The sequence below is a fragment of the Sceloporus occidentalis genome, unplaced genomic scaffold (genome assembly GCF_023333645.1).
Source record: "Sceloporus occidentalis isolate IW3139 unplaced genomic scaffold, rSceOcc1.0.p SCAF_2, whole genome shotgun sequence".
NCBI lineage: Eukaryota > Metazoa > Chordata > Lepidosauria > Squamata > Phrynosomatidae > Sceloporus > Sceloporus occidentalis.
The window spans coordinates 270,716,708-270,729,972 of record NW_028316982.1 but is presented as its reverse complement, the minus strand read 5'-3'; the positions used below and the strand labels follow the sequence as shown (position 1 = coordinate 270,729,972).

Below are 13,265 nucleotides of genomic sequence, written 5' to 3'. Positions count from 1 at the left end.
CTTGGCCATCTGAAGGCTGTGCCCAGCGACGCAAAGCGGCGCCACAAACCAGGAAGGAGCTCCGAAACGGAGCTCCTTCCTGGTCCGCGGAAAGGGCGCACTAAGCGCCCTGGCGCGGACCGACGACGTCACGTCCGCGCTGCCCCCATATAGAGGCGGCGCGGTTGTGACGTCGTCATGGCGGCCCCCATGTGGGAGGAGAGCCGCCATTTTGTACGGACTCAGTCCGTACTAGGGTTAGGGAGGTGCGGAACCCTAACCCTAGTACGGACTGACTCAGTACTTTCATGGCGGTGTGTAACCCGCCAACATTTTCCATGCCCTCATTCAGCTGGATGACAGGTTTATCAGAGTCTTTAGGGAACTAAAATCTTGATAAATCTCTGACATAGAAGACTGATACCGAGGACACAGTTCAGCAGATGTGAATGCTTTGACATTGTGGAAAGTTCTGTGTACTGCAAAGTGACCTTTCCCACCTTGTTTTCTTTTCCTTCCCAGATGTAAACTCATTCCAGCAAACCACAAAATGGATTGATGATGTTAGAACGGAAAGAGGTAGCGATGTCATCATAATGCTAGTAGGAAACAAAACAGATCTAGCAGATAAGAGGTAAGGCAGTTTATTCCTTGTCTTTATTGGGGGGGGGGGAAGAGTGTGTGTGAAAATCATATATCTGGCTTTTGAAGAAATATTAAGGTGATGGAAAATATAGCAGGTGAGCTGTAACTGGAGCCCTGAAAAGCTGAACTCTCATCTTGTTAAAAAGCAAGAATTCTGACCCTCATGCTTTGTGGGGAAATTTCTCAGTAACAGAGCGCTCAATCATTTTGTAAGAGGTAAAGTGTAATGTTTCTAACAAACTAAATAATTCTCTGTAAATGACTTTCCTTGGTTACATGTTTTGAAGAGACTTCCTTTTCTAGTAATATTCTATGTATGCAGTTCCTGAATAGGTTGCTCTTCTGCTGCACTTCTTACTGTGCTAGAGCTTGGGAAAAGTTACCCTTGAGGAGGCATAAATTTAGTTTCTAATCCCAAGTGAGGTTGGCCCATTGAATCAATAACTGAACGCTAAATCAACATTCTTTAAAAATGCTTTATTGGGTTCTCTAACTGGAATGTGAAGTTAGATTTAGGCTTTTGTATGTAATACCTAGAATCCCCTAGTGTGACCACTGGCCATGCTTTAAAGGTCTAGCTTAAATGAGATATGAAAATAGTGTTAGGTGGAAACATCTTAATTCATAAGTGATAGAGATGGTTGTTACTGTTCATTTCAACTTCTATTCAGTGTAACATTGGATGTCAAGTTTGAAAATTTGAAAATATGTCATGGTCCTCCAAGTTGTATAATGACACACAATTTCATGTATGCATCTTAACAGTAGCAAGGGTGAGACATTACTATTCTCTTCCTGATTCAGTACAGTTTCTGTTTCTTACAGCCTTAACCCCACCTTTACTCTACCTTTACTCTCATTATATCCCAGCCTTCTATGCCTCTCTTAAAATGTCTTTCCCTTTTCTCCCTTGGTGTCTTATATACCTGGAACTCTCTCCCAGAGGAGCTGCATAGCGTCATCTTGTTCTTCCCTCAAACTCTAATTTGGCACCTCCCAGCACTTCTTTCCAGCACTTCTTCCTCACATGAAATATACATTCCTTGTTGACTGTGGTTTTTCCAGTGATGGAGGTGGAAACATCCTAGCATGGGTTGATTCCATCTTGTCACTCCGATAGGCAGGAAAATAGACTTGATGGAGTCACCACCAGAGGAAGCAACCCCCACTCTCCCTCAGTCTTTGTGTTTTCCTTTTTCTCCTCCTTCCTTTACTTTATCTTAAAGACTTCAATATTTCTTCTAATATTTCTTCTATTCTTTTTATATTTATGATCTTTTCTCTCCTGCCTTGGCAACTGCCTTATTAAAAAAACAAAAAACATGTTTCTTTAGCCTTTGCTTTATACTTTCATCTGTCTAACCTTTTCTGCTGAAGCGAAACCAGGCAGGAAGGGACAGTTTAGAAACTGTGCTGTGAGGCAAATATGCCCAACTCCAGCGTTAAAGAAGACAGCCCTTATAAAGTGCCACCTACACTGTCAGTATAATAAATACAGGTCGGTCTTGTTTTTCTTAATGGGAGGCATCTGGCTTGAATCACCTAGAATATGACAAGTAGTAGTTCTAACTCTTTCCTGGGATATAGGAATATTGGAGGGCAGCCAACATTGTAAGTTCATGTAGTGTTCTCTTACACCATATCTTTCTTTTCATTTTTCTCCAGGCAAGTATCTATTGAGGAAGGGGAGAGGAAAGCCAAAGAGCTGAATGTAATGTTTATTGAAACTAGTGCAAAGGCGGGATACAATGTAAAGCAGGTAAGTGAACAAGAGGCAGCATCCCAAGGCTTTTCTTGTAGTGAAAGAGAAGAATATTTCCAGCTTATTAAAACTACAGTCTCACTACAATGTGTGGGGCTGGTTTGGCTTTTAGCTGAACACTAGAATCATAGAGTGGGAAGAGATCCCAAGGGCCATCCAGTCCAACCCTTCTGCCGTGCAGGAAGATACAGTCAAAGCACTCCCTGTGACAGATGGTCATCCTACCTCTGTTTAAAAACCTCCAAAAATGGAGACTCCACCACTTTCTTAGGGAGCACGTTCCACTGTCAAATAGCTCTTACTGTTTTGTTTTCAACATCCTGTATTTCAGGGGTGGTCAACTGTCAGAACAAGCACCCTCCAGGGGACTTTGGAGGGGTATAACCCCTGGAAAAAGTGCTTGCTACCCTCCAGCCTCGCACCAAATGCCCTAAGGGACATGGAGGGCCAGATTTGCCATGGTTTTGCCCCTCTTCCAGCCATTTTAGGGTTAGCCTACCATCCTCTTAGACTTTGGGGAGAAGTCCATCTCGTTGTCCCATCACTTTGAGTCATGAAACAAATGGGGAGGGGTCTCTTTACCATGGTTGTTTCCCAATTTTGGTATGTCCTCTCACAAGAAGTACAGCAGGCACCAGCTTTGCAGACATTTTGTTTCCAGGCTAAGCTCCATCTATTGAATGATTAGTTATCCCAACAAACTATCTCAGCTACTGATTATTTTGTTAGTGTTATTAGATTTTTGTTTACTTTTTTTGTTATATTGATAACTGTTTTAACATTACTTCAGTACAAATACCTAATGAAACCAGCAAAACACTGTTAGCTGTCCTGACATTTTTTAAATGAAAGGTTTGTGATATAAAGAGAATATATAAAAAGTAAATAAAGGATTTTTAATGCAAGAGAGTTTCAGCTACAGTGAGGTAAAATGCTCAGTTCAGGAACCCACTTTTCTGTATGCACTTTGTTTCTGCTCCCACAATACCACTCATCGATCATTACTCATTTTCTTTCTATTTTGTAGCCAAAATATAAATAAAAATACTCCAAGCAACTAGCTGAAATGGGCAAGGTATGCCGTTTCAGATGGTGTCACCAGTTTAATAGTTACATGTGAGCTGAAGGTGCAGGAGGACATAATCTGGAGATAGGATGGCCTACTTTATAATTTAGCACTAACACACAGCCTTACACCATGGTTGTTCCTGTGGAATAGCTTGTGGGGCCTTTGCTCTTTAAAAAGGAAATAAACTTGGCATCAGTCAAATTGGTAATAAAGTGGACCGTTGGTATCCACTGGGGTTTGGTTCCAGGAAACACCCCCCCCCCCCCAAGATACGTAAATCTGTGGATATAAAATGTTTTCCCTTATATAAAATGCCAAAATCATGGTTTACTTTTTGAATTATCACTTGATGGCAATACAAAATGGTTTGCAATGAACTCTTTGTCCTACCTTTCTATATCCCTGCTGCCAGTGACTACCTGTCAGTGTGGTGGATCTCAGCTCTTCCTCTTCGAATATTCTGAGAAAGGAACACAAACATTTTGAACAGTTTGCATTCTTGGTGCTCTAGTGTGCCCTTTTGCAACTCCCACAGCACAGTATGTTTCTGTCATGATGTTTGAAAGGGAAACGGAGAAGGGAAAAGGTAATTAGTTGTAGGAAGCCATGACCAGTCATTTTGTTTACCATGTATGCATGTTCAAAATATGTCTCATATCCATAAACAAAGCAAACAAACAAAAAAGTGATGCAGCCTTCTGTGAAGATTTAAGTGGTTAAAGTACTTAACTCATTTCATATCTTGGAATGGAGCTATTGCTAGGTCCGGACCTATATAAAGCTAGTCTATCCAGCTAGTCTGTTCACGAATCCTTTCTGTCTAGAAAGCACTGCAAAGGATTCTTGAGAGAATCTCAGTGTCTACAATTAATAGGATCTACTTTAGGGCTAGGGGGACGACGACGGATGGACTGCGCTTCTGTACAAATGAATGTGAATAGAATGCAAGTGAGAAATGTCCCCTGAGTAACCTTTAAAAAGTTTTGTGCCATTGATAAGAAGAATTCAGCATGGAAGATAAGACATTGCAGGTGCTGTCCTAGTTTCTGTGTTCAAAAATAGAGTTGTGGCTGCATTGGATTTTTCACTTGTTAATTTTGGTTTCCTGGTATGTTCTGTGGATCTCCGGGTGGGGGAGGCTGGTGGAACTGTTGTATTGCAAACTGAAATATGATCCTTGTATTGAGCTGCATTGATGATGACACTCTTTCACAAAATAGAATCAAAGAGTTGGAAGGTACCCCAAGGGCATCCAACCTCAGTTAAAAGACTTCCAATGAAGGGAAATCCAACACATTCTGACAGAGTCTAAATCACTGTCAAAGTGTTCTCACCTTTAGGAAATTCCTTCTGAGGTTCAGACAGAATCTCAGCCTTGTAATTTGAATCCATTGGTTGGGGTCCTGAACTTCTGCTTGTTTTACTTAAGATAAATGTTTTCCATCTGGCAACTTGCTTGTTGATCTAGCAGTAAAAGTGGTGGTAGTGGTTTCCTGTGTTTGAAAGGGAGACGGAGAAGGAAAAAGGTAATTAGTTGTAGGAAGCCATGACCAGTCATTGTGTTTACCATGTATACATGTTCAAAATATGTCTCATAAACAAAGCAAAAAAAAAAAAAGCTTTCTGGCTTTTTGCAATGCTTGTGCATGCAAAATTATTTTCAATTTAATATGTGGAGAGATCTTGTAGCACCTTTGAGACTCAAGTGAAAGAAAGAAATTGCCAGCATGAGCATTTGTAGACTATAAAGTCTACTTCCTCAGATGCGTTTGATGGAGTGGAAAGCCAAGGACAGCCAGGGACAGACATTAGTGTGTGAGAAAGTCTCACATCAACCAGCAAGTCGCTAGATGAAAAACAATTATCTTAAGCGAAAGAAGCAGAGGTCCAGGAATTCCAACCGATGGATTCGAATGACAAGACTGAGACCCACTGAATCAGTAAAATTTACAGAAGTGTTGACTTTTCAAGTTCTCATTAACTCAGTGGGTTTACCCTAGTTGTAAGAAACAGCTGCACTGGCTTCCAGTCCGTTTCTGGGCAGAATTCAATGTGCTGATTTTCAAGGGTCTAGGCTATCTGAAGGACCATATTTCCCTATACAAGCCGTCCTGAGTGTTAAGATTGGCAAGGGAGGGCTTTTGCTCTCATTCCCACCACTTTCACAGGCACAGGTGGTAAGGATATGGGAGAAAGCCTTCTCCGTGACTGCTCCCAAACTATAGAACTCACTTCAGTGGGAGGTCAAGTCGGACCCCTCCCTGGTCTCTTTTCGGTGGGACCTGAAGACATTCTTATTTAGGCAGGCTTTTGTCAGGTGAATTTTACTTATGTAGTGTGACATAATGTTTAGTGCTTTAATAGTTTTTACTGTTTAAAATGATTTTAACTATGTTGTGATTTTAACTTATGTTTTAATATTAGTATTTAATTATCTTTTTAACTTTTGTAATTAATGTTTTTGTTTTAGCTTAAAAAATTTTTAAAATTTTTGAATCCCATTTTGGAAGAAAGGCAGGATAGAAATCCAATAAATGAATACATTATAATAAATAAAGTCCAACAAATATGAAAGTAGATTTTTAGTAGAGTCCTCTAGGTGCAAACCAGGTAGGGAGCCCTTGTGGCACAGTGCCATTGTATAATAATAATAATAATAATAATAATAATAATAATAATAATAACAACAACAACAACAATAACAATAATAATATAAAACTTTATTTATATCCTGCCTCTCTATCAATGACAATTGAAGTGACTTACAAGTTAAAAGTTTCATACAATCTCATGTCCTAATATCCCACCCTCCCCTAAAATATCAACTAAACAATTAACAATGATATTTGAGCATCCATGGATTTTGGTATCCATGAGGGGTCCTGGAACCAAACCAGAGTGAAGCTTTGAATGCTTACAACATGTATATTGTTTATTTTGGTTGGCCGATAAAAGTATCAGAGGTTTGTGGATTTTTGATTAAAGGTCTTAAATCTGTGGGAATTCAGTGGGTTTATTCTAGTTGGGATTAACTGGATTAAGTCTGAGCCCTGCAGCAAATGTGAGATGGCTTTTATTTGCCTCATTTACAGAGAGCTAGCTTCAAAGCATTTGGTGTTACTACTATGGAATGGGTTCACTTTATACAATTGGCCCTTAGTATCTGTGCGAGTTTCATTCCACATCCCCCCATGGATGCCAAAAACCGTGGGACCTGAAGTCCCATGGTTTTTAATGGCGGCATGCAGGCGCATGGCCGTAGCCACTTGCACGCATCACCACTAGGACCAATAGGGCAGATGCTCAAATTTGTGGATGGCAAGCCTGCAGTTGGGGTGGGTGGGTTGTATTAATGCATCTATCTTGTAAGAGCCAGTATGATTTTGAGTGTTGGATTAGAGCTGTGGGACATCAGGTTTTGAACCTCATTCAGCCATGGAAACCCAGTGGGCAACTCCTTACTCTCTTAGCCAAAGCAGTAGTGGCAACCCCCCTCTGAAGAAATCTGACTAGGGGAACACCATGATAGGATTACAAGTTGGAAGTTACAATGAAATTAGCAACACTTTTGTGGAAGAGGATTGTTGGCAGATCACCAGGACATCATCTGTATCCTAGAAGTCCACCTGGGGCCTGTATTGCATTCCTCCTCTGCAGCAGTTTCCAGGAGTAGATGTGGCCCTGAGGCCAGCTTCTCAAGATGTCCCAGTTTACTGTTCAGAGTCATGACAACTGCAACTCACTCCTGTCTTGAGCAGTTTCTTAACATATTCTTATTGTGGTTGTTAATGTATTCAACACTACTTGCAAACGCTTCACAGTTAGTTTGGTATGGGGTTTTTTGGACATGAGAACCAGGTATACACCCCCCACTCAGGTATGACACTCACCGATTGGCTTTTGTCAACTCCTTTTTTCCCTCTCTCAGCTTGATAGGCGTCAGTGAATCCTCCGTTGGTAGAAACAGACAGGGATGGTCAGGGCTGGAATGGCTTGTACCCTCTTGATATGGAATTTGTTTCCAAGAAATATTTCCAAGTTATATACTTGTGATTGCCTTCTCCCCACCCAAAAGTTTGCTATGTTTGCTACAGGCATGTCTTTTGATTTTTTGTACAATGACAAATGGCATGAACAGTAGGCTATTGGAATCACACTATTCTCTCGCCACACTAGTGTGCCCTCATGCTGTGTGAAAATCCCTACTCCAGAGAGGCAAAATAAAATGAGCATTGAATAGAAGATGAGGGAGTGTGGAGCTTTTTAATTCCCTTCACAGCTTTCTGGCTTTTTGTAATGTTTCTCTAATTGGATTTATTCCTGCATGCTCTGATTGGTAAATTCACTTTGACTGGACTTGCTTGCCAAATTCCTCCTTTTTAGCATAGCAGTTTGGTGAGGAATCTCGCCCTGGGCATAATTTTGTTCCTCAGCTTAAGTGTGAAGAAGCGATTAATGTTTTTAAAGCACAAGTTGTCAGCAACTGGTTTTAGAGACAGCAATCCAGTTGGTTTCTGTCAAGTGACTTTTACTTCTTAGAAAGAAATTTTCACCCATGACTTTTAAGTAGTAGAAAGTACAGCAAAAGAGTGTGATCAGGCAGAGAGAAGGCTAGTGATGATTCAGTCCTATAAAGACACTGTCAGGAATGTAGGAGTCCTTTGCTTAGAGTGGTCTCTAAATTTAGGATGATAACACAGAAAAAAGAAAAAAAAAGAAAAAAAGATATGCCCACTTACATCTATGACTAATTACCCTGCTGTTAAATGCCAATGTATACCTTACTTATTTGTGTCCTAAGAACAGTTAAATTCTGAACAACTCCCTGGACATATAAAACCATCCTGAATTAATGCCTTATGAGGAAAGACTTAGGGAGCTGGGTATATTTAGCCTGGAAAAGAGACAGTTAAGAGGTGATATGATAGCCCTGTTTAGTATTTGAAGGAGTATCACATTGAGGATGGATCAAGCTTTTTTTCTGTTGCTCCAGAGACTAGAGCATAAAAAATGGATTCAAACTATAGTAAAAGAGATTCCAGCTCAACATTAGGAGGGACCTCCTGACAGTAAGAGCTGTTCAACAGTGGAATGTACTCCCTCAGAGTTTGATGGAGTCTTCTTCTTTGGAGGTCTTTAAGCAGAGGCTGGATGTCCATCTGTCAGGGATGCTTTGATTGTGAGTTCCTGTATGGCAGAATGGGGTTGGGCTGGATGGCCTTATGGTCTCTTCCAACTCTGTGATTCTATGATTCTAATGACTAAACAATTTATCACCTCTCCTGTTACAAAAGAATTCTTAAGTTTTGTGAAATGGTGTAAATGTGTCTTGATACTTGGAAATAAGTACATAATTCCCCACCCCATACAAACACACATTATATTGAATCATAGACTTGGAATCGGGCAGGGAGCCATAAAGTAGTGGGACCTGTCCACATTGAAGAACTTCTAATGCAACATTCTCCCCCCCCCCCCCTTTTTTTTTTTTTTCCTGGTCACAGCACATCTACTTTGCTTAATTTGTTTTCTTTTTCTTTCCCCCAACCATTCCTAGCTTTTCCGACGTGTGGCTGCTGCCTTGCCTGGAATGGAAAGCACACAGGACAAAAGCAGAGAAGACAGTATCCTTTTACATCAATGTTTCCAAGTTGGTCAGTTAGGTGGAACAAGGGATTTAAGGAGATGGAAAGGTTCCTGAATTGTGAGGCTGGATGGGCTGCACAAGAGAAACCCTGGTTCACTCAAATAAAATGTTTACAAGCAACAAAAGTGAGAGTTCTTCTAAGAGACTCCAGGCTGAAGATGTGTGTGTTAGTTACAGGATACAATATGCAGAAATTTTTGAAGGAAAATCCCTTAGGGTAAATAAAACTTCCAGATGGCTATGGATGAGTACAGGAAGTTGCAGCCTTGAGAGTCCTCCAGCTGATTTACTCTGAAGGGAAATTTCTGTTTGACCCCAATCATAGTGGTTTGTGTAAAGCAAAACCAGTCTCATTTACTGTCTTAGGAAAACATTAGGGGTACTGCTTCTGGTGGGTAATAATTTGTTGAGTGGAAAAAAGATGATGCCCAGACAATAGTTCCCTGAGTTTGATAGGCCCCGGCTAAAGTACCACAATAGAAATTGCACAGCAGTTCTTACTAAATTTACGTATTCAATCTTCCCCTAGGTAGTTCATGTTTATGAACTGTGGGATTAATGTTCTGAATGCCAGCAAAGGTCTGGTTAATAAGACTTAATTCTGTCTAGAATTTAAGAGAAGCAGAAAGAAGACTGGTTGGTGGCATGATTGCATGAAGACAGGCTTGAGAGTTTTAAGCTACAGGAGTTCCAGTTTTTTTCACTAGTCATGCCTCATCTGGAATACTGTGGTCAGTTCTGAGCATCTCAATTTTAGGAACAATGTAGACAAGTTGGAGCAGTTTCAGAGAAGAGCAAGAGGAATGATATGAGATACGGAGAACAAAATGGTTGAGGAAAGGTTGAGGGAGCTGGACATATTCAGTCTGGTGAAGACTGAGGGCTGACATAATTGTACCTTTTCAATATCTAAAGGTATGTCACAGAGATGAGGGTGCAAATTTATTTTCTGCTACCTCAGAACATAAGACCAAGTCTAATGGTTTTATGTTATAGGAGGATAGATTTCAACTCAACATTAGAAGGAACTTCTTGATGGTAAGAGTGGTTTGGTAGTTATAACCAATTACAAAAAGCAGTGATGGGGTCTCTTTCTCTGGGTGTCTTCCAAAAGAGGCTGGAAAGCTACCTGCTGGGGATACTCTGGCTGGAGTTCCTCCACTGAACAGGGGTGTGGACATGATAGCCTATGATGATCCTTCCAACTCTATGGTTTTATGATTCTGTGCCCATAATTAAATCTCTTGCATACGGTACATAGGAAAAGACTTAAGATTCTTAAGCTGTCTCCTAAATAAATGGAGGCAACCTTCCCCATAGTCTTGCCCTCCCAAAGGATGGGCCTCATAACAGCTGAAATCCTCCCAGCAAACTGCCTTCTGGGAGTTGTAGTCAGTCTATCTAGGGAACATAAGGATTGGGGAATGCTGCACTAAGGGAACTCTAATCTGTGGCAGAGCACACATTTTGTTCCACATTAGGTTCTTGATATCTCTAAAGATGAAAACAGAAGTCCTGTCTGGAACTCTGGTTGAACAGTGCAGACAAAGCTAATTTATTTATTTATTGTAATTTGAGGGGGTGGGGTTTGCTAGTCACTTGCTTTTCTTCAGGCCCTCCTTAATTGTGCATATTTGCTTCTGACACGGTTATGTGAAGTTTTTGATAAGGCAAACATTTATGGCATGCTCAGCTGAATGATGAGTGTTCCAGGTTCCAGACTGGCATTACCATGTGTGTCATCACACCCACAGAATATTATTTGTTAAGACCTGTTAGTGACACATAAAGACATCAGGTGTGAAGGAGGTAAGGTGAAACAGGTTATTCTAAGTGCCCGCTACAAAACGTAGCCGTAGTAACCACTAGGTTGCTGTGATCATGGAGAAGAACAGGAAAACCAGAACAAGGGGATTTGTTTCTAGAGTACCTTGGGTTGGCAATAGGGGGCATGAAAACTATGGGAAATGGATTGGTAGGCCTTCATTTCTTGGGAGAGCCCAGTGCACCAAGGAAACAAAATCTAAAATTTAGATGCTTAATAAATAAAACTGGCTTTGTCAACCCCAGCCCACTGCAGAAGGTTAATACCAAAGGTGATGGTATCCATGGAAAAGAAAAACCAAAGGCCTTTTCATAGAATCCTAGAGTTGGGAGAGACCTCAAGGGTCATCCAATGCAACTCCCTGCCATGCAGGAAGACACAATCAAAGCACTCCCAACAAATGGCCATCCAGCCTCTCTTTACAAACCTCCAAAGAAGGTGACTCCATCACACTCCAACACTTTAGCTCTCCTACAGTGTTGCCACCTCAAGGAAGGAAGGGCTTGTGTTCTTGGAAGATTATTTCCCAACAAGCAGCTTATTGGAGTTAAGAAAGGGAAGTGGGACCTTTTCCCCAGAAGTTTCAGATGTTTCATGTGGAGGGTGTCACAAACACCAGAGAGCCTGTTTCTGCAGAAGTGAGGAGTACTGATGAGCCAGTGTGGCGTAGTGGGTTGAGCATTGGACTATGACTGTAGATCAGGGTTCATATCCCTGCCCAGCCATGGAAACCCACTGGGTCACCTTGGGCAAGTCACATTCTCTCAGAGGAAGGCAAAGGCAAACCCCCTTTGAACAATTATTGGGAAGAAAATCCTGTGATAGGTTTGCCTTAGGATAGCAATGTCAGAAGTGATTTGAAGACACGCATCAGCAATAAAGGGGTAAGCAACAGAAGTCCCAAATCCCTCATCATCTGGAAAACACTCTGTGCCTTGTTTACTTATTTGGTTTTATATATTTATCCTGCCCTTCAGAAGTTGGGTTGAAGCTGGCTTCTAGCAAAATGGATTTTTAAAAAAACATTAAAGGCAAATTCTGAGGGTAGTGGCCTGTGGAGGTTGTACCATGTGCTCTTCCTGGATGTTTGAGTTGAGGTATTGGGTTTTCATCTTCGCTTTTTCATTTTCCTTAACCACTTTCTCCCTCTCCAGTGATTGACATTAAACTTGAAAAGCCTCAAGAGCAGCCAGTTAGTGAAGGGGGCTGTTCATGTTAACAGTCCATCGCTTCTCTCTCCCCTTTCTCCAGACCATCACTGCTTCTTTCTTCCTTCTTTCCCTCCCTCCCTCCCTCCCTCCCTGTGACTCATTGACAGCAGTGTGACTATTGGCTTGCCCTTTCCCCATACCTTTCAGTAACGTAGCACGGTTCATCATTGCTGCCTGTCTCGTGAAGATGATCTGTTAGCTTCACAAGCACAAAAGAAAGTCAGTGTCTTCGTTATTTATAAGAAAATTGCTTTTCTTTTCTTTTTAAAAAAGAGCCAGTGTGATTCAGGCATATTTCAGTCATATTTCATAAAGAGAAGGAGAACCAGAAAGATTTGTACCAATCTGGTAAACCTTTGTTCCTTTTAAGAAAAAAAGAAAACTTAAAATACTGCATTTCTGGAAGCAAAGGAAATGGGGTTAAAGATGTTGTTTGGATTTGGTGAAAAGGGATGCTTTGCCAGGTAGAAATAGCCAGTGCTTCAGGCAAGCAAGTTGGAACAATCACAAGATTTAAAGCCCTCCTTTTACAAACCAAAAGAAGAAGAAGCCTGCTTTGACTTTCCAACCAAGATCCTGATCTTTCCCCCTAAACAATAGCCTTTTGGAAATACAGAACAGGCTATTGCATTTTAATATATATATTTTTTAAAGATTCCATTCTCTTATATAGACAAATAGCCTTCTGACACCTGCTGATAAAATGCTTCTTGTAAGGGAGAAAGTAACCAATTTTGCTGTAGGCAAAATTTAGAGACCTTGCTTTGGTCTATTATATATAATTCCAGTTGAGAGCCAGTCAACTAGTTCACCTTTTGGTTATGGCCTTAAGGGTGGGATACTTTCAGAATAGGGTGCCAGAGGAGGCAGAGCAGCTTGAAACAGGTTCTGGCATTAAAGGCAGTTAAAGCTGAATCAGTCTTCAACAAAAGAGGCACTAGGTACCAAATATTTTGTGGACGGTAAATGTGTCATGAAGAGGAAGCAGGGGCAGAGCAGAAATGGCTATTCCTGAGCTCAAGTTAAATGGAAGAAGGGGCGAGTGTGCTTATCAAAGTAGATTTTAAAAGTCCCTTAGGTGATAAAGGAAGGCAACATAAGATGGATACAAAATGTACAATTTTGCA

At 41.0% G+C, this 13,265-nt stretch overlaps 1 protein-coding gene across 2 annotated transcripts in view; it reads left to right on the top strand.

The window, feature by feature from the left end:
- Nucleotides 1-12,209, top strand: part of RAB6A (RAB6A, member RAS oncogene family) — a 67,352-nt gene extending 55,143 nt beyond the window's left edge. For both annotated transcript variants that reach the window (XM_089513051.1, XM_089513050.1), the window contains exons 5-8: nucleotides 502-613; nucleotides 2,290-2,383; nucleotides 9,013-9,079; nucleotides 12,082-12,209. In XM_089513051.1, coding sequence (XP_089369177.1) covers nucleotides 502-613; nucleotides 2,290-2,383; nucleotides 9,013-9,079; nucleotides 12,082-12,146 — 338 coding nt within the window. In that variant the 3' untranslated portion in view covers nucleotides 12,147-12,209. The remainder of the gene's footprint in view (nucleotides 1-501; nucleotides 614-2,289; nucleotides 2,384-9,012; nucleotides 9,080-12,081) is intronic.
- Nucleotides 12,210-13,265: the final 1,056 nt, after the last annotated feature.